This window comes from Schistocerca cancellata, chromosome 4 (assembly GCF_023864275.1).
Source record: "Schistocerca cancellata isolate TAMUIC-IGC-003103 chromosome 4, iqSchCanc2.1, whole genome shotgun sequence".
NCBI lineage: Eukaryota > Metazoa > Arthropoda > Insecta > Orthoptera > Acrididae > Schistocerca > Schistocerca cancellata.
The window spans coordinates 137,879,437-137,900,540 of NC_064629.1; the positions used below are offsets into that span (position 1 = coordinate 137,879,437).

The following is a 21,104-nucleotide window of genomic DNA, read 5'->3' on the forward strand; positions in this document are numbered from 1 at the left end:
TCCGTGCCCGCATTCGCCTGTTTACAAAATGACGGAAACAGGAGTGTTGGGAGAGGTACGTTTCGACCATTGGGTGCCATATGTCACCTTCCCAAGTCTGGACAAAGATCAGACATCCTTCTGGGTACCAGACCCCAACAGGTGTCCCTGGCGTTAACATCAGTCGCGTGCTTTCTACTGATGCAAACACAATTGCCGAGCATTTTGCTGAGCACTATGCTCAAGCCTCTGCATCGGAGGACTACCCCCAAGCCTTTTACACCCTCATACAGTCGATGGAAAGATAAAGTCCTCTTGTTCACGACATGCCACAGTGAACCCTATAATGCCCCATTTACAGAGTGGGAGCTCCTCAGCACCCTTGCACATTGCCCCGAAACAGCTCCTGGACCGGATCCGATCCACAGTCTGATGATTAAACATCTCTTGTCTGACTACAAGCGATATCTCATCGTTATCTTCAACAGGATCTGGTGCAACGGTGTCTTTCCATTGCAATGACAGGAGAGCACCATCATTCTGGTGCTAAAACCTGGTAAAAATCTGCTTGATGTGGACAGTTATTGGCCCATCAGCCTCACCAATGTTCTCTGTAAGCTGTTGGAACATCTGGTGTGTCGGCAGTTGGGATGGGTCCTGGAGTCATGTGGGCTACTGGCTCCATGTCAGGGTGGCTTCCACCAGGGTCGCTCTACCACTGATAATCTTGTGTCCCTCGAGTCTGCCATCCAAACAGCCTTTTCCAGATGCCAACATCTGGTTGCCATCTTTTTTGACTTGTGTAAATCATACAACACGACCTGGCAACATCATATCCTTGCCACATTGTATGAGTGGGGTCTCCAGGGCCCACTCCCGATTTTTATCCAAATCTTCCTGTTGCTCTGTACTTTCTGTGTCCAAGTTGGTTCCTCCCACAGTTCCCGCCATATCCATGAGAATGGGATCCTGCAGGGCTCTGTATTGAGTGTATCTCTTACTTTTAGTGGCCATTAATGTTCTAGTAGCAGCCGTCGGGCCGTTGGTCTCACCTTCTCTATATGCAGATGACTTCTGCATTTCCTACTGCTGCTCTAGTACTGGTGTTGCCTAGTGGCGCCTACAGGGAACCATCCACAAGGCACAGTCATGGGCTCTAGTCCACGGCTTTCAGTTTTCAGTCGCAAAGTCGTGTGTCGTGCACTTCTGTCGGCGTCGTACTGTTCATCCGGAACCTGAACTTTATCTTAATGATGATCCACTCACTGTAGTGGAGATGTATTGATTCTTAGGACTGGTTTTCAATGCCCAATTGACTTGTCTACTTCACCTTCATCAGCTTAAGTGGGAGTGCTGGCAGCACCTCAGTGCTCTCTGCTGCCTGAGCAACACCAACTGGCATACAGATCACTGTACATTGCTGCAGTTCTACAGAGCCCTTGTTCGATCCCACCTTGACTATGGGAGTCTGGTTTACGGTTCGGTGGCGCCCTCAGTGTGTGTTTCCTTGACCCAGTGCATCACTGTGGCAATCGCCAGTGTCCTGTTGAAGGCCGGAGTCCCTCCATTGCGGATCTGATGTGCATGACTGCTCACAAGTTATGTTGCACACGTTCGTAGTTCTCCTGGGCATCTGAATTGCCATCTCCTTTTCCCACCCACGGCAGTTCGTCTCTCGCCCAGGTCAGGGCTCACAATTGTGATCTCTTCTCTCCAAACCAGAGTCCTTCACTTTACCACCTCTACTTCAGGTCCATTCATGTACACCTCCATGGTGTACACCTCGGCTGAAGCTTCATCTGGACCTCTTGCATGGCCCTAAGGACTCCGTTAACCCCGCCACTCTCCACTGTCTCTTTCTCTCGATTCTTGATGTGTTACAGGGCTCTGAAGTTGTTTACGCTAATGACTCGATGGCTGATGGTAATGTTGGCTTTGCCTATGTCCACAGTGGCCATATTGAACAGCATTCCTTGCCCGCTGGCTGCAGTGATGCACTGCAGACCATGTGGCCACATCTTGTGCACTTCAGTACATCTGTTCCTGTTCTGGTGAGTCATTTCTTCTCTTTTCTGACTCCCTGAGTGGCTTACGAGCGTGCTACCCTCGCCATCTTTTGGTAGTGAACATCCAGGAGTCTCTCTCTGCCCTGGAATGGTCCATCCGTTCAGTGGTGTTTGTGTGGACACCAGGAGAAGTTGGAATCCCAGGCAACGAACTTGCTGACAGGCTGGTCAAACAGGCTACGCGGAAACCACGTCTGGAGATGGGCATATGTGAAGTTGACCTACGTTCTGTCTTATGCTGCAAGGATTTTCAGCTTTGGGAGACGGAGTGGCATAACAGTATGCACAACAAACTTTGTGTCATTAAGGAGACTGTGAATGTGTGGAAGTCTTCCCTGTGGGCTTCTTGCAGAGAATCAGTTGTCCTTTGTCGACTCCGCATTGGCCGTATTTGGCTTACACATGGTACCTTCTCCGTCGTGAGGGCCCACCTCAGTGCCACTGCAGCTCCCAAATAACAGTCGTCCACCTCTTGCTGGACTGCCCACATTTAGTCGCTCTGCGGTGGACTTTTAACTTTCCCAGCACCCTACCTTCGGTGTTGGTGACAATACCTCAACAGCAGCTTTAGTTTTACATTTTATTCATGAGGGTGGGTTTTATCATTTGATCTGAGTTTTAGCACATGTCCTTTGTCCCTTGTGTCCTCCACCCTAGGGCTTTTAGGATGGAGGTTTTAATGTGTTGCAGAGTGGCTGGCTTCTCCTTTTTTATTCTCATGGTCAGCTAGCCATGGTAATCTGCTTTCTTGTTTTTAATCTCCTCTCCCTGTTTCTTACGTCCCTCTGTGGTTTTCTTGTCCTGTTTTGTCCATTGTAGTGTTTGTTGTCCTTCTGTCATTCTCCCTTTCTCGTGTTATTGTGTCATACGTCTTCTTTGTTTCCTTCTTTCCCTTGGGTAAGTGTTGTACTGGGAACAAGGGACCAATGACCTTGCAGTTTGGTCCCATTCCCCCCTTTTTAAACCAACCAACCAACCAGTCCCAGGTCCAGGTGCAAATAAGACCCCTGCTTACTTGGAGATGTAATGACAGCTGGTTGGCTATTGTCCCCTCGAACTCCACAGTGTCATGGAGACTACTTCTGTGTGGTTATCCTTTTGTTCCTCCTGGAAGGAATTCTCTGCCCTATGTTGCCTCAGTATCGATTGTATCAAGCTAACCTATAGTTTTATTTAAATAACTAACCACCTCTACATTGTAGTTGTGGAGCCTTACAGACAGTAGCTTATACCCTGATTGGATGCTTCCTTCTTTTGGCATCCTGAATTCTTTGCCTAAAATACTGACAAATGACTCTCAGTTGGTGGAACGGCTTCTCCATTTTCTCCATGAAAGTGGTGTTTATTTTCAGATATAAGGTTTTAAGCTGTCTCCAGACCAATGGCAAGATGGTTGGTGTTACATCTCCCAGTGCATGCAGGGTCTGGGGGACTCCAGACCCTACCACCTCGACCAGCTCTTTTAGCCCTATCTTGCTGTGTTTTAATTACTTGTGTTTGTGGTCATTTGTGGTTTGACTCCTTTTCTGCCACATCCTGTTTATGATTTTAGTGGTAGCGCTGTGCTAAAAAGTGGGTACTCTTTAATGCCTTGACTACACTGGAGCAGCAGTGGGCCGGCTGTGGATGGAGCAACTCCTGTTACTTGCTGAGCTCTGGAGATGCCCAAATGCTGCCTTACCTTTTTCTCTCATGTTTTTATCGCTGACTGTCCAACTGATGTTCATTTCATCTTTAGTCTTTTCGGTTTTACTCTTCGGAATCTGCTGACTTGAAGACATTATTTTTCACACTCCATTGGGCTAGGAGGGCTTAGACATGGGGTAGGGCTGTTCTCGCTATTGAGTGAGCCATGTGGACCCCTCATCTGCTGTGACCTACATACTGGCCCAATCTATACAATCCTCCATAAATTATTTCAGAGTTCTAGCATCAGTATTGCCTTCACTGCCTCAGCGTTACTGCTCCTACATACTTTCACGATCAGAACACGTACGTCGTGGATGTCACAGTCTGGATTGAGCAGCTGATGACCTTGCCGTTTACTCCCTTAGGGGAAGTAGTACAGTTTCACAATGACATTGATCAGTGCGTTCACAGTGTTCAAAGATTTTTAGGTCAGTATGTTCGTGCAACCTTATGCCTTACCACACCAAAACACCTTTACCACCAGTACGATAATTTTTTAGTGTTGGACCTGTTCCCACTTCTCGCCGTATGAGGGTACATAATGTACGCAGGAACATTGTTGAACATAAATCGTTTTGGTGGGTGATGTGTTATGTTGTGGAGAGGTGTAATGTTGTGTGGGTGTACTGACCTCTGAGCCTTTGAACATGGTACACACACTGGTCAGTGTTATTGTGACACTGTACTCCTTTGCCATGTGCATATTTTCAAGGATGCACTTAGGTCTGACTTCATTTTTATGGGTGATAATGTATGACTGAATCAAACTGCGCAGGTGGAGCAGCTCTTCAAGCAAAAACTGTTCAGCAAATGGACTGACATGCCTGTTCCCCTGACTCGTATCACATCGAGCATGTGGGGATATGCTTTGCAGCATGTTCACATGCGCCAATGACCATCTTGCAGTGTCAGTCACATTACCTTAGGACTGGTATGCCCTACCACAAGAACTCTTTATCAGCCTTCCGGTGATAAAGGAGCATAGTGCAGAGCATGCACTGCCATCTGTGGCGATCAACCACCCTATTAAGAACAGGGTCCTGCCTTTTGTAATGTACAGGGTGGGAGATACACTAACATAACTATTAGGATTAGGAGAATGGTGATTCAGTATTCCCATGACACATTGTAAGGAGTCATTGCAGCGCAATTGTTCAGTAACACTTAAAAAATTCACAAAGATTTTGTTAATGATCTTGTGGTTGCTTATGTGTACCATCAGTATTTAAAATGATGTCTTCAGTTTTACAGGCACAGTTGGCAGCAGTCTCACTCCTTATTACCCCTATATCCCAGACTGTTTCAGTTTTATTTCAGGGCTGCTTGATTTTATTTCAGGATTGGTTGTTTCACTGCTAAAATAAGAACGTCATGATTATTTATTTATTTTGCTTAATATTTTATAGTACTTTTTGTATTAATTTTTTGTGTAGGCTTTGCCTGAATTTTTGGATGTAATGTACACGTCTTGTTTTTGTTGGGGAGATATTTTTATCCCGTTTGTTTGCCATGACTTGTTCATGGATTTCTTGGGTTGATTTCTGCAATCTGTTCTGGGAAAGAAACCTTCAAATATTGTTGCAATTTCTTTGCTGAACATATTGTATGTGGAATTGACATCTTTTTTTGCAATAGATGTGCTTCTAATTTACATCTTGGAGGCATGATTTATAGGCTTTACTCATTTCTTCATTTATTAGTCCAACTACTTTTCAGTGGAGCTCAGTTTTATTCTGGCAAATATTCATAGCATTAATAGGGAGCCTCTGATCATCATGATCCAGGACACCATTCAATACATTACTGATAATGATACTGCTCACTTTCCCTTGGTCTACAAAAATGTTTTCAATTATGGCACTAGAATTTGGAGCTACTCTGGTGGGAGAATTGACTACTGGGACAAGGTTGTTAGGTGTGCATAAAATTTTCCAATCTGTCTGTCTTCCCACTATTCCACATTGAAATTCCTAGTACTACAATGTTCCTTTCACATTTAAACAAGTGCAGTCAAAGTGAGCAGCTGCTTCACAAAGATGCCAAGAGTCCGTGGTCAAAATAATTTACGAACAGTTCAATGGCATATGCTTCAAAATGTTGCTCTAGACAAAAATTGTGTAAATATATATACCATTTCATTTCACACTATTCCTAACAAAAACAGCAACAATACCTCTTTCCCTTTGTTTTCTGCAGTGTGTCGGATGGTAAGTCTTTTAATATCACAGCAGATACGGTGCTCAGTGAAGAACAGTGTAAGCACATAGGCATGTCTGTACTTCCATGCATTACTGCTTTAGTGCTGCAATCAGTAGAATTTTTAATTATGTTAAATTGAGCTCTTCTTTTGTTCATTACAAATTGCTATAAAAACAAATTTTTCCTTATTGCTATACATCATTGCAACAAGGACAAAAATATATAGTGTGGGTCAAATGACTTATAGAAAAGTGTAGTTTATCTGTCATTTTGAGTGTTTTATGATTTTTCTGTTTTAGTGTTAACAAGTTTGAAATTATAACCTTGACACCTCATCATAGTAAATTTACTCCCATATTAAATTTATATACAGCACCTACATAGCTGACAGAACACCCATTTGGTGAGAATATGACAATTTTGTGTGTGTGTGTGTGTGTGTGTGTGTGTAATGTCTTAAATAAATGTTTTTACCCAATGTTGGGTCATGTTTAATCCAGCAGTTGTATTCTACCGATTACAGATGTCAGCAGATTATCAGCAGATATGTCATCAATGCTTGATGAGCTTCAACGAAATCTTACATTAGCTCGTGAAGAGGCTATGTTAGGGAAGTATGAGTCCTCAGATTTATATTATCAGTTTACACTTAGATTAATACCAAAAATTAAGGCAACTGTAACAGATCAGTTCCTGAAGGACAGGTGGTCACAGGTATGTTCTTCAAAACCCGGAAACATATATTTAGATTTAATATTCAAAACACATTATTTCTCTGAATTGGTGTCGAGTTCTTTTCATATGATTTTGTGTCTAGACTGCTACACAGAAATAATCAGAACACTTCTCAGTTTGTTATTCACATGTGTATATATTCTAAATGAGTTAAGTTTCTAGAACTTGTTCCAGTTATGAATCACACAGGTGTGAGAAATCTTGTTAAAATTACGCTTTGTAATAGTTGGCATTGGGGATAAATTGAAAGCTATTTGCATTTTGAATTAATACAAGATTAGAAGGGTCCAAAAATAAAGTGCAGACTATTTGATAGTAAGCTATCTTCGAAACAAAATGAAATGCAGTTGTCATACATTGACACAGACTCAGTTTCTACCATCAGCAAGTCAAGACTGGGAGACCATGGTGTACACTACACTCAATACTAACTGTAGAATGTATCCATCGAACGTGCTGAGCATGTGCCAAGACCTCGATTGTTATGAGGAACAATGACCGTGTTGTAAGTAAATTCTCTAGTCTCCAAAAGCTCTTAAATTGCAGATACAACCATTATTTGAAACATATAGAAAGAAATATGTCGAGTTAAGATATTTTTAGAGAAAAACAGACTAATCAAACCACGTCATGCCGAATCGTGCATTAGAGTATAGTGGAGTCACTGCATTGTCTGTGTGAATCTGTGAAAGGGATACATTTTTTGCAAAAATGAGTTTGCACAAACTAACAAAGTCATACTTGGAGGTATTAGACAGTTTGAGATGTGTTACAGAACACTTTCAGGACAGTACAGGCTACCCTAGATTAATGAGACTACTCCAGTCCAAGTCCAGTCCAAACACTATCAGAGTTCTGCCAGTAACAAACAGTCTGAACTACAATCAGTGTAAACAGAACCAACATGCTGATCAGCACACATTTCACTGATTGTGTTACAATTTACCCAAACTCTCTGTTGGCCAGCTTATGTGCAAGAGTCGTTTCTTGTCTCATCAGAGAGTGCACCTAATGCCAAGCAACATATGGATAGTGATGCCTCAGCAGTAAACAGTAATATTGCGCCAGCCACTTAGTTTCCATAGTGACCTCATGTGACACAACTGTATCTCCTTACCTCCCAGCAGCATCTCCCAGGTGCTCATAACTCTTTTGTGAGTATGTACTTGGCCAACACAGGGCGCCAACCCTTGCAGGGCTACTTCCCTTTCTGTGCTGTAAGCTACTATTTTGTCCCCTCTCTGCCTTTCCATTGAATGGTCTTCTTGGTGCCAGTAACACTTGGATTTGGTTTCTGATTATGGATGTTCCTTTTTTGTTTCTTCTCCAGCACTTAACACTCTTTTTTTCGTCTTAAGCTATGTGGTCCTCATTGGTGGGTTTGATGTACCAGTATTCTAAATTTTACAGAAGTCTGGACCATGCAGGAAAGATCGCCCAATGCAATGTATATTCCACCTTCACACATTTCTATCTGGCAATGGTAATATGCCCTAAATGTAACACAATAGCCATCCCATTGGGAGGGGGCTTGTTGAGTGCCTGCAGTGTGGTAGCCCCCTGACCATATAGGGATTGCACTATTAGTGCCTGGGCTGGAAACTCCCTTGTATGCCAAGCAGTATGTGCCCATTGTGACTGATGCATGAGGACTCTGGACTACAGATTACTGGCCAGGTAGCTGTTGCTGAGGCTGGGTGGCACTTGTGGGGAGAGCCCCCGTTCAGAGTGGATGGCACCATTGTGGATGACTCACATATGAATCAGATTAAACTGTCTTCTCCTGATGGCTGCACGGCCCCAGCAGTCTCTTCTGAAGGAAAAGGTTCTTACAATGGGAAGAGATATTACCCCAAAATGTTTCCTTCCCTGGCTGTGCTGTGAGAGGAACCTAAGGCAACGAGACAAGGGGAGAACAACTCCCCACAGTACTTAGTTTGCTCTTGGACTGACAGAGATTCCTTTTTGATCACAAAACCGGTATTAGTGTTGAACACCTTGAGGACAGGTTTGGGGAAATAGCAGTGATTTCGAAAATGAGTAATGGTTCATTTCTGATTAAAATGTCATCCCCTGCCCAATCATGAGCACTGCTTGCCAGTCACAAGCTGGGTGACATTCCTGTTACTATCGCCCCCCATAAGCATCTCAATATGTTGCAGAGTATAGTCTTCCACCATGACCACCTCTTACAGACTGATGATGGATTACATGCCAATTTGGAGGACAGGTTGTGCATTTCATCTGTATGTGGTGTTCAAAAGGGACCAAATGACAATAGGGCTGCTCCTAGGACCTTCACCTTGGCCTTTGAACATGACTCACCGACTGAAAAGATCGAGTTGATTGTGTATTGACATTGTGTTGATTGTTTATTGATGTGAAACTTCCTGGCAGATTAAAACTGTGTGCCGGACCGAGACTCGAACTTACTTGGGACCTTTGCCTTTCGCGGGCAAGTGCTCTACCAACTGAGCTGCCCAAGCACGACTCACACCCCGTCCTCACAGCTTTACTTCTGCCAGTACCTCGTCTCCTACCTTCCAAACTTTACAGAAGCTCTCATGCGAACCTTGCAGAATTAGCACTCCTGAAAGAAAGGATATTGCGGAGACATGGCTTAGCCACAGCCTGGGGGAGGCTTCTGTAAAGTTTAGAAGGTAGGAGACAAGGTACTGTCAGAAGTAAAGCTGTGAGGATGGGGTGTGAGTCGTGCTTGGGTAGCTCAGTTGGTAGAGCACTTGCCCGCGAAAGGCAAAGGTGCCGAGTTCGAGTCTCGGTCCGGCACACAGTTTTAATCTGCCAGGAAGTTTCATATCAGCGCACACTCCACTGCAGAGTGAAAATCTCATTCCCGTGTATTGATATGATGTGAAACAGTATGTACTCCCTCCCATGTGGTACTTCAAATGCGTGAGATTAGGGCACATGTCCTCACATTGTAATGCTAGCCCCATCTGTAGTGATTGTGGACTTCAGTTGTACATAAATGTACCTTGTGCCCCTCCCCCATTGGTGCCAGCTGTGGAGAGCACTGTGGCCCTGTTCACTGGGCTGCACCATCTTCCAACGAGAAAAGAAAATCCAAGACACTTGACCAACTGACATATCAGAAGGCCAAGGAGAAATATGATTCTTTGTATTTTGCATGTGTGGTGATAATAATGATGATGATGTATGCTACAGTTATGATGACATCATCCTCTCTAGCAACTGTACCATAGCTCTTTGTGCCTTCTACGTGGGACTCTCAGAGCTGCTCAACTACAGCCCCTCCCATGGTTGTTTGGGTCCTTCTCTTACAGCTTCCCCCACATCCATCTAGGGATCTTTGCTTCTCCATGCATCGGAGATGTCAACCCCCAGCTGGAGAAGGATCAACCTCCTCTGACATCTCTCACAAGGAAAGGGTCCCTCGGGACATTCCCCTCCCAGATTTCTGCTGATCTGCAACCAGATACCAGCCAGTGGCTGGACGACAACGACGACGACGACAAGTCATAGTCCTCCAATAAGACAAGAGACTCAGGTGGCCCCATGCCACCAGACCCCACATGTTCTGCGTCTTTATCCACGGTGTTCTTGATGGTCCCTGTGACACCAGACACCACCCCCCCCCCCCCCCCGCCCACACACACACATACACACACCACAATTCAGAACCAATGTGTATGGATGCCACATCCTTTCAGCCGATGGCAGCAGGTAACTATATGGGCATGATATGCTGCCTTGGGTTCATCATGCTTGGACAGGTTACTGCTGATAGTGTGAGTCTTCAGTGGAACTGTAGCTGTCTCTTCTGCAACCTGGCTTGTGCTTTGACTTCTTGTATGCGTTTCCTCTGCTTTCTGCATTGTCCTTCTAGAACAATGGTTCCCATCAGTGTGGGCCCCTACCCTCTTATTCAGCTGTTGATCTTTTCATTCACAGCCCTGATCATCTCCCTTCTATCTACTGGAAAATTCATGATGACCTGTGTGAAAACCATCACTTCTAGATTGACCTGTCCCTCCTTCAGCATGGCTCGCCTGCGTGTCCATCCAGATGGGCTTTCAATAATGCTGACTGGGATACCTTCACTTCTGCCATCACCCTCAATACCATACCCCATGGAGATATCAGTGCGGCTATCCAGAGTACAACCATAGCCATTCTCTCGACAGCAGAATTTATGATCCCCTATTCCTCAGGATGCCCCTGTCAGAAGGCATGACCTTGGACCTCCGAAATCGCTATGTCCATTAAAGATTGCAGAAAGTCTCTCCAATGCTATAACAATATCCATTGATGGAGCACTTCTTTGCCTTCAAATGGCTCCATGCCTGGGTAGGCCATGTCCTGAAATAACAAGAACAAGATTTCTGAGAATGGTATGCTACTACCACTGGACTGCATACCCCTCCTCCTCAGGTTTTAGTAAAGATTTGACAACCGTATGGGCACAAGTCACCCACAAGTGTACGCGATATTTCCCTGAATGTCGTTGTCCATCTGACCCAGACACTGTTGCTGAACATTTTGCTCTGCGTTGTGCCTGAGCCTCTGCATCTTAGAATTATCAGCCTGCATTTCATGACCATTTGATCCCTTAGAAATTCACACACATTTGGACATTTCATGACCCTGGACAGCAGGTGCAGTGAATTCACTTGCCTTTCACTATACACCATTCAGTGAGTGGGAATTCCTCAGTGCCCTAGCCATTTGCCAGGACACAGCTCCAGGTCCAGACAACACCCATAGTCAACTGCTCAAACACCTATCAATGGATTTCCAATGTCACGTCCTAGATGTTTTCAACCATATCTGGAGTGAGGGTCAGTTCCCATTTCAATAGCAAGGAAGTGTTATTGTTCCAGTGCTGAAATGAGGTAAAAACACCCATGAAATGGACAGTTATCACCCAGTTAGTCTTACTATGTTCTTTGCAAGTTGCTCGAATGTATGACCCGGCAGCTGTGTCGGTACCTCAAGTCTCAGGGCCTTTTGGCTCCGTCCCGGGACAGTTTTCACCAAGTCTGTTCTACTGCTGACTATTTGGTCGGCGTGAAGTGTGCTCTACATTCAGCTTTTGCCTGATGTCCACATCTTACTGCCATCTTCTTTGACTTGCATAAGGCTTACACACCACATGGTGTCATTACATTCTTGCTACCCTACGTGAATGGGGTCTTCGGAACCCACTCCTGATTTTTAAGTTGATACGTCCCACAGTAATTGCTATACAAAATGAATGGGGTCCCACAGAGATCCGTATTCAGTGTGCCCCTTCTTTGTAGTGGCTATCAGTGTTCTAGCTGCAGCTGTTGGATCTACAGTGTCACCCTCCTTGTACGAGGTGTGGCTAGAAAAAAACCGGACTAGTACTGGTGAAACAATAAAACGAATGCAATAAGGCTGAAAGTCGCGTGGCCTGTCACGTGACTCTCGCTCCGCCTACTGCTCGAGTTTCATCTGCCTCCTGCACTCAGTCTGCCCGTGGCGTCTGTTTTAAGTAGTTGACGTTTTGTCTGTGCGTCGGAAAATGTTGAGTGTACAGAAAGAACAGCGTGTTAACATCAAATTTTGTTTCAAACTAGGAAAATCTGCAAGTGAAACGTTTGTAATGTTATAACAAGTGTACGGCGATGATTGTTTATCGCGAACACAAGTGTTTGAGTGGTTTAAACGATTTAAAGATGGCCGCGAAGACACCAGTGATGACACTCGCACTGGCAGACCATTGTCAGCAAAAACTGATGCAAACATTGAAAAAATCGGTAAACTTGTTCGACTAGATCGCCGTTTAACAATCAGAGCAGTGTCTGAGTTAACAGGAGTTGACAACGAAAGTGTTAGGCAGATTCTTCATGAAAGTTTCAACATGAACAAAGTGTGTTCAAAAATGGTTCCAAAGGGTCTCACAATTGAACAGAAGGAACGCCGAAGAATGATTTGTTCTGACATCCTGGAAAACATTGGAAGTGATCCCACCTTCTTACAAAATGTTATTACTTGCGATGAATCGTGGTTTTTTACTTACGATCCCGAAACTAAACGCCAATTGATGCATTGGAAAACTCCTGGTTCTCCACGACAAAAAAAAGCACGAATGTCAAAATCGAAATTCAAGGCAATGATGATTGTTTTTTTGACATCAAAGGGATTGTGCACATTGATTGGGTACCAGAGGGACAAACAGTGAATCAGCATTACTACATTAGCGTCCTGGCTACCCTACGTGAGCGAGTACGGAGAAAACGGAACGATTTGTGGAGAAAAAAGTCATGGATCCTTCACCAAGACAATGCCCCAGCTCACAGTGTGTTGTCAGTGAAGACGTTTTTGGCAAAACACAACATTCCCATCTTAGATCATCCACCCTACTCACCTGATTTGGCCCCCTGTGACTTTTTTCTTTTCCCTAAAGTCAAGTCAGCTTTGAAAGGAACTAGATTTGAGACTGTTGAAGCAGTAAAAGAAAAAGCGACGGAAGTAATGTATGGACTTACCGAAAATTATCTGCAGCATTGCTATGAACACTGGAAAATTCGTATGGAGCGGTGTAGAGACCGAGGAGGAGAGTACATTGAAGGAGATAACATGAAATTGTAAATAAATGTTTTTTCCAGCATCAGTCCGGTTTTTTTCTAGCCGCACCTCGTATGATGAAGACTTTTGTTTTTACTATCACTCCTCAGCTATGAGTGTTTTTGAAATCCAACTGCAGGGAGCCATACGAAATGCTCAGCCCTTGCCTGTCACTCGTGGCTTTTGGTTTTCAGCTGCCAAGACATTTGTCATGCGCTTCTGTCACCACTGTACTGTTCATTTGCATCTCCATCAACAATCAGTTGCTCAGTGTGGTGGAGTCTTTTTTGGGCTGGTTTTTGATGTACTGCTGTCGTGGCTTCCCCATCTTTACCAACTTACGCGGAAGTGTTGGTCACATCTTAATACTCTTCACTGCCTCAGTAACACCAGCTTGGATGCAGGTTGCTCTTTGGCTCTGTAGCTTTACAAAGCTCTGATCCTCTCCCACCTTGATTATGAGAGCCTGGCATACCTTGTTATCACCTTTGCCGTTGTGTGTGCTGAACGTGATAGACCATTATGGGGTCTGACTTGTGACAAGTGCCTTTTGGATTAGCACTTTGATCAGCCTACTCTTGGAGGGTGGGGCATCTCCACTACAGATCAGGTGCCTACAACTGCTGCTCAATTATGTGATATGCGTTCTATGCTCCCCTAAGCATCTGAACTACCATGCCCTATTTCCTGGTAGGGAGACCCACCTTCAACAACAGAGGCCCAGGACTGGAGTCACCATCATAGTTTGCATGCAGTGTCTGCTCTGAACTCCAGTTTCCCCCACCAGTTTTGCCTACATACATCCAAGGTGCTAAGCGGATGCAGTGTATTCTCTGCTCCCCCCAGGGGGCTCATGGTTCTTTCGTGAGTTCGTGCTTGGTGCCCATCCTTCCTTTCCAGGTTGCATTTCCTTCTCCGTGCCCCTCCTTTACCATCCTCGCTCCTTTCCCTCCTTTCCCTCTCGTGGTGTTCTTACTTATATTGATCTGGCTATCCACCTGGTTCCTGTATTCCTTGCAGTTTTGTTCCCCTTGCCATTTCTTTTCCATCCTTTCCTTTTGGCCCCCCTATGGGGTTTGATCTCCACTGCTAAATTTTTTCTCAGTAGTGTGAACAATCTGGGGAAGAACTCCTTCCCTAGTGCCTATGGTGTGGATTCCACTCCCCCTTCATTCCCCTCTTCCTTCCCCACCCTAGCCCCTCTGCCCTACTAGGTCACCAGCATGAGTATCTGTGTTGTGGGGATGTTGTGTACCCACCTGGCTGAGCCCCGTGCAACACTGGGATCACAGTGCTGATACCTGTGCTGTTGCCTCCCCATGTATGCCTAAGAATGGTTTCTTGTCATTCTGGAGTGTCAGAACTTCTGGCAATGACCGCCATGCCAGACAGCCCTTGCTGGGGCTGCATGGCACCCATGGGGAGAGGCCCTGATCAGAGTGGGTGGTATCAGGGCAGAAGCTTTGCGAATCAAGCTCCAAAAATCTGGCCATTCTTCTGTGGCCATTTGTTAGTATTTGGATCCCACTTTGTATGACATTGGAAGCAGTTGCCATCCAGGTCCACTTGGACTCTGTGGTCACAGTCTCCCTCCTGACAGGCCACCTACATCTTCTGCCATCCTTCAGCAACGAACCCAACTGTTCCTCCTCCTTGGGGATTTTAACGCCCCTCGCCCTTTGTGGAGCATTACTTTTATGTCTAGTCATTGACCAGTCTCTTGCAGACCACAACTATGCCTTATTAATGATGCTTCCCCTATTCATTTTAGTGCACTCCCTCTCCCTCTCCCGTCCATGTGGTGGAGCTGCATTTGTCTAGCTGAGCACCCTGACATGACAGGGATCATACTGCTGGTACCTGCACTGTGAATGCCTCGTGATAGGCTCAGAGTGACTGCTTACCTATTTGGGGCATCGGAACTCCCAGCAACAACCATCATTCCAGGCAGCCATTGCTGTGGCTGGTTGGCGCCCACAAGACAAGCACGTAATCAGAGTGAGGGTTACCAGGGTGGACGTTTGATACATGAAATGTATTAAACTGTCTGAACTCTCTCCTGTGGCTGTCTCTCTTTCTAGGAATAGTTTTGTCTCAGTTTTTGTTTCTGCCTCCCCTGGCCTTTCCCCCCTTGGCTACCCCATGGCAGGAGGGCCAGGCCCACCAACTTGGGGTGAAACCCTTACTGCAGTTACTGGTCTGCATCAGACTTTACTGCCACCAAATCCCCCCCCCCCCCCCCCCCCCCCATAGTACATGTTGAGGACAATTTCGGTGAAGTTGAGTCATTAAGCAAGATGAGATCTGGCTTCCTCCTAATAAAGACAACTTCTGCAGTTAGTCGGCTCGTCCGCCGCTCGTGTTCTCGCGGTAGCGTTCTCGCTTCCCGAGCACGGGGTCCCGGGTTCGATTCCCGGCGGGGTCAGGGATTTTCACCTGCCTCGAGATGACTGGGTGTCTGTGTTGTCCTCATCATTTCATCATCATCCAGGAAAGTGGCGAAATTGGACTGAGCTAAGGTTGGGAAATTGTACGGGCGCTGATAACCACACAGTTGAGCGCCCCACAAACCAAACATCATCACCCACAGTTAGTCGGCTCCTTCTGTCCCTGTGACCAGTTAGGAGACATACAAGTTGAATATCACTCCTCACAAGTCTTTCAGTATGACACAGGATGCAATTTTTTCCATAGGTATCTTCTCCTCCAGTCTGATGTTCAACTTAGGGCTGGTTGGAATAACATGGTGTTCATATCACCCGATGTGTTCAGAGGCCCTAATGACAGTTTTGTAGACACTGGCATTTTCATGCTGGCCTTTGAGAGGGCCCCCATCTGAGGAGGTCAAGGTGATGGCTGTGTCCTTCACATGTACTACAAAGAAATGCATGTCACATAAACACAAATTTATTTGCATGAGCATGTGAACGCCACTTAATGCTGTTCACAAAAGAAACATGCAGTGTCTCTATAAACATGAAATGTAACACAATTAACCTAATCACTGATGCTAACTTCACTCGGTCACTTATACTTTAACTATTGAAACTGACCGTCATTAGTTCAGAGCATCAACTATAGTGCTAATACTGGTGATGATGTATGCTGCTGCTTTTGTGAAACACTTAAATCTCATTTTTCTATTCTGTTAGATGTGACACTGATTTATTTCTCAGTTGCTGAAGACCAAGGTATTTGAACCTTCTTAACGGATTTAACCCATGTGCAGGATCGTAACACAAACCTGAGACCTTTGCCTTTCATGGCCAAGTGCTCCACTGAGTGAGTATCCAATCTCAACTTGCAACCCACACTCAGAACTACACTTCAGCAAGTACCTCTTCTCCTACCTTACAATATACATTCTTCCAAAACTGCTACTCCCACAAGGTATGCAGCAGAACTTCTGTGAAATTTGAGAGGTAGGAGCAGTGGTATTTGTCTGAGATTGTCTTTTGATGGCACTATCTTCATAATCTTAAAGGGGCCAATGTAGTATTTATGGAATTTTTTGATGTAGTAATTTTTCACCTACTCGAAATGGTATTTCTAGTATCCACACATTTTCAATGTAAACTGGATTTTACTCTCTTGTTGTGGCTTCTCTTTCTTTTTCGAATGCTGTTTGGAGCAGCTATTCATGTGATGTCTTGCAACACAGTGAGAGCTTTATACAATCATTGGAGGTGCTCTCTACGTCCCACCCAAACAGTGCTGCACAAGGTGGGGCACTTACACTGTCATGTGCTAGAATGTTCGTGACTGTTTTTGAAGTACAGCACTTTTCCTACCAACAAACATAGGAGCTTCTGCATGATTAAGTCTACTGGATTGGAAGGTTGTCTGCAACAGCGATCCAAATTTGTCTGATTCTATTATTTTGTTGGAGTCATTTCAGTAGTATCTGACATAATTGAGGCACAATGTGTGTCAAAATAAATTGATTTGATGGTTCTCACAAAATATGCCCATTCTAATTTCTCCAATGTAATTTTGCAAAAAGCTCCACAGCTTCCAAGACTGGGTGAAATTTCTCATCAGTCATAGAAATCTATTGGCACAGTTTCATCTAATTTTCCAGGTATATTGTGTTGTGTATCAGACTCCCAGCTACATCTGTAAAATGATTATCTACAACATTTACTAATTAAAGTACCTCATAAATATAACACCACCTCCTGTTATCAGACAGATCTATTCTGAATTCAACAATTCGTATTTGCAGTGTAGGATTGAATATTTGAGGTGGGGGCACCTGTAGGCAACTTGTATAGGATATGCAGGCGTAAAAAGAGAGCAATTAGAATAATTGCTAATACAAGCAAACAAGTGTTGTAGGTACTGTTTCATCAAGTAAAATTTACTGACTCTGTGCTCTTCATATATTCTTAAGACAGTTGTGCTTGTAAAAGAGAATATAAAAAAAGTATGGTGAATATGCACAGCACACCAGCCGGCGATAGGAACCGGTACGGCACACTGCGTGCCTCATAGCTTGCACCAATATAATAGTATCTCTTGTGCTACTCTTCATATATATTCATTATATTTATGACATGATATTGTTTAGAATTTACAAAAAATAATGATATGCTGAACTGTAAGTAATTATGGACAAATTATTGTTGTTGTAGTTGTTAATGCAAATAATTTTCAGTTGGTTTTATTTCCCACATGTGTAACTTTAAAACTATTAATGAGAAACAAATATTTTTAATGACCAAACCATTGTTGCAGCATGAGCTTGAAATTATTGCTGAATATGACTATATCAAGAGCCTGGATAAAATACTGACACTCATCAAATATGGGACACAGGGTGACCACCCACTTTGTAAGTTACATAATCTATGCCAAAAGTCAGCTACTTAATTAATTTGTGTTATCATCTTTATGTAATTGTCTTACCAAGTAAACTGTGTTTGGTGTACTGTTATACATTTTAGTTTTTCATTTATGTTCAGCTATTCACCTTTTGCTGGAATAATGATATGTTTGTTGAAAATGCTGCTAGCTTTACTGACTGTGATACTGTTTACATCTTACTTCTGATTAAGATGATAATGCTTGTACATTAAAATCGGAATTTGTTTTACCTGTGCAAGGAAAGAAGTAATCTTATATCTGTTATACAGGGGAATTGTAAGTAACAAAGAAAATTACATACTTTCTATACACAGAGCTGGAACTTAGCACTCTGAAGAGGGTGCAAAGCCTGCCCACTGACCCTTTGTTTGTATGAAATGAAATGACATGGGGATAAAGCAGTTATCTAGATCAGTTGAATTTTAATTAAGTGGGTGTGATATTTGTTTTAGATTAACAACAACAAAAAATTGTTTGGTGTTGGTGATTAGAAGGCTTTCAGAAATAGATGATACCAGTGAGCTTGTGGCTGTACCTTCTGTGTGTTCCCATTGGTGGGCCACAACTGTTGGGTGTAAAATTAAGGCTAAGGACAGTTCATAACAAAGGCATTATCTATGAAATGAAAATTATCGTAGTCATGGTGCAGAGAGACAGTGAAAGAGAGATCTCTCAAATGGATAACTTCTTTCACTTAATGCTTGAATGTATTTAGGTTGCACATGAAAATCTTAGAGTTCATAGGACAGGGAGTCCTGTATGTATAAAAGTACATAAAAGTACTGACATGCATCTGTATTAGAAGCCAACTCGCCCTGTAATGAGGATGATACTGTACCTTATCACATTACTTGCATGTGCTTAGTTTGTAGACTATCAGCAATGTCTTGCTCCTCTCTACCCACCCACTCTCATTGCACTTAGTGAGGTGGTTTCCATGAACTTGTCGAAGTCCCTTGGTCACTTCTCCTTGTTGACAGGATTGATATTTTCATGAAGATTGTTTTTTTTTTCCATTGCCCTGGAATTGGCATACTTGCAGTCCCGTTCAGCAGTCATACACCATCCAGATATTGGTTGTTGTTGTTGTCATCTCTTTTAAAGAGTAGATCATATCTGTTGCGAGACACAGTGGAATCACAATTTGAAGGTTTAATTGCAGTTCATCTTGTTAGTACCAGTATTAAACATAGTGATAACAAATCCAGAAAATTATGGATAGAAAGATTGGGCCATACTAAGTATTACTGGATAACAAGGAATCATGCCATACAAAGCAAAAGAATGTAAAGACCCACCACAAACTTGTGTATGGGAAAGATACTATCATTGACAACTACAGCAGACAACAGTGTTCTTAAAACTTCAATAAACTTGACAATCACAGGTATATGTTCAAATTTGTATGCAAACAAGAAAAGTCATGATACAGTATCATTCTTGTCCTAAATGGATTGGGGGTCATGTGGGTGGCAGAATCTAGAACACAGAAAAGCAAAGACGCATACTTGTGTTTGGAAAGATGCCGGCTTTTACATAAAATTTTGATTACCAGTTTCAATTTCTCATTAGTCTCCTACAGCACTACAGCTGGATGTCAAGGAATTACTTTAAAAAATTGGAAATACAAGAATTAAAAATTTAGTTTCCAAGCAGGCAGCTATAGTGTTATATTATGCTAAATCTGGAAATACGGTACTTTCATTTACTACTATCATGCCTGGAAATCAACATAAGTTTGTTTATGTTCTAGCTATTAGACCACGTTATCTCCAGGATATGCTTTCTACCAATGAATCAGAACCATATCTGTTGCGTTCTACTTCCGATGATGGACGAAACTGGCCACTTTCCTTGAGAAAGGATCCTGACGTGTGGCCACCACCACCACCAAGAGATCCTGATGTGTGGCCATCACCAACTCCTGTTGAGCATAAGTAAGGCATTATGGTTTTCATTAATTAAAGCATCTTATCTATCTGGTAGTTGATAAATGTGACTGTTTTGACATTACAGGTCTTACTTCAGAGAATGTTCATTTTTAATAGTGTTTGACGTTGGTAGATTCTTACTTTTTACATATTGTCAGTGAGTGTGTTTGTGTAGAGTTTCATATTAAACTACAATTTCTATCTCTTATATGGCAGACCTTTTACCTTACTTGTAACACATTTAGCATGGGAAACCTGTCTGACCAGAGTGATTTTTCATCTTTCATAGATTTTTATTTCTTAAAGTGTGCATTGTGGTGCCTCTTATTTTTCAAGTTTGATTTTTTACTTTGTAGAACCCATAGTTTGGGTCTGCTGCATAGAAAAATTGTTTATGTGCAGTTCTGGCTCAAATATGAAAGGTGAAGACGGGCCCCCTAGGCCCCTACCGTATTCTTGGTTGGGTGATAGGAAACGAAAAATCACATTAAACAATATTTAGTTTTATCTCAAAAGACTAGTGTGCAGAAGTAACTAATTAATCAACAACTTCATTTCTTTCAACTCCGTTATTAATATTGCTGTATTAACTTTAATAATGAAATCTATAAGTCGAGTGTGTAAAATGTTTGAGGCTAATACAATAAAATCACACTTTTTAAAAAATCTTTGACTATATGTTTCTGTGTCATAGAAACTTCGAATGATACTCAGATACAATGTGAAGCACTTACTGTTTCTCATTTTTTTATTATTTATTTAAATTATTTATTGTATTTCTCCATTAGGTTGACAGCTTTCAACCCGATCATTTACAGCTCTCAGTTTAAGAATTATACATAGTGTGGAAGGTACCTCCCTGTGATTTCTTGTTTGCATTCAGCATCTCATTGTTGGAAGATCATTAAATTGCTGAAACTGGCTTTATGGTAATTTCTCCAGTAACATACACAACATAACCTTTGATTGATTTGACTTGTCGAACATTTATTGTCACATTTGATGATACTGTGACCATTTGCAGCCATAACATAAGATGTTATCATAGGCGCACACGTCCAATATC

At 43.1% G+C, this 21,104-nt stretch overlaps 1 protein-coding gene across 1 annotated transcript in view; it reads left to right on the plus strand.

Moving 5' to 3' along the window:
• The window catches only part of LOC126184542 (katanin p60 ATPase-containing subunit A-like 1), a 104,390-nt gene that overhangs the window by 21,584 nt on the left and 61,702 nt on the right, over positions 1 to 21,104 (plus strand). The window contains exons 2-4 of the mRNA XM_049926951.1: positions 6,457 to 6,647; positions 17,979 to 18,075; positions 19,861 to 20,044. Coding sequence (XP_049782908.1) covers positions 6,457 to 6,647; positions 17,979 to 18,075; positions 19,861 to 20,044 — 472 coding nt within the window. The remainder of the gene's footprint in view (positions 1 to 6,456; positions 6,648 to 17,978; positions 18,076 to 19,860; positions 20,045 to 21,104) is intronic.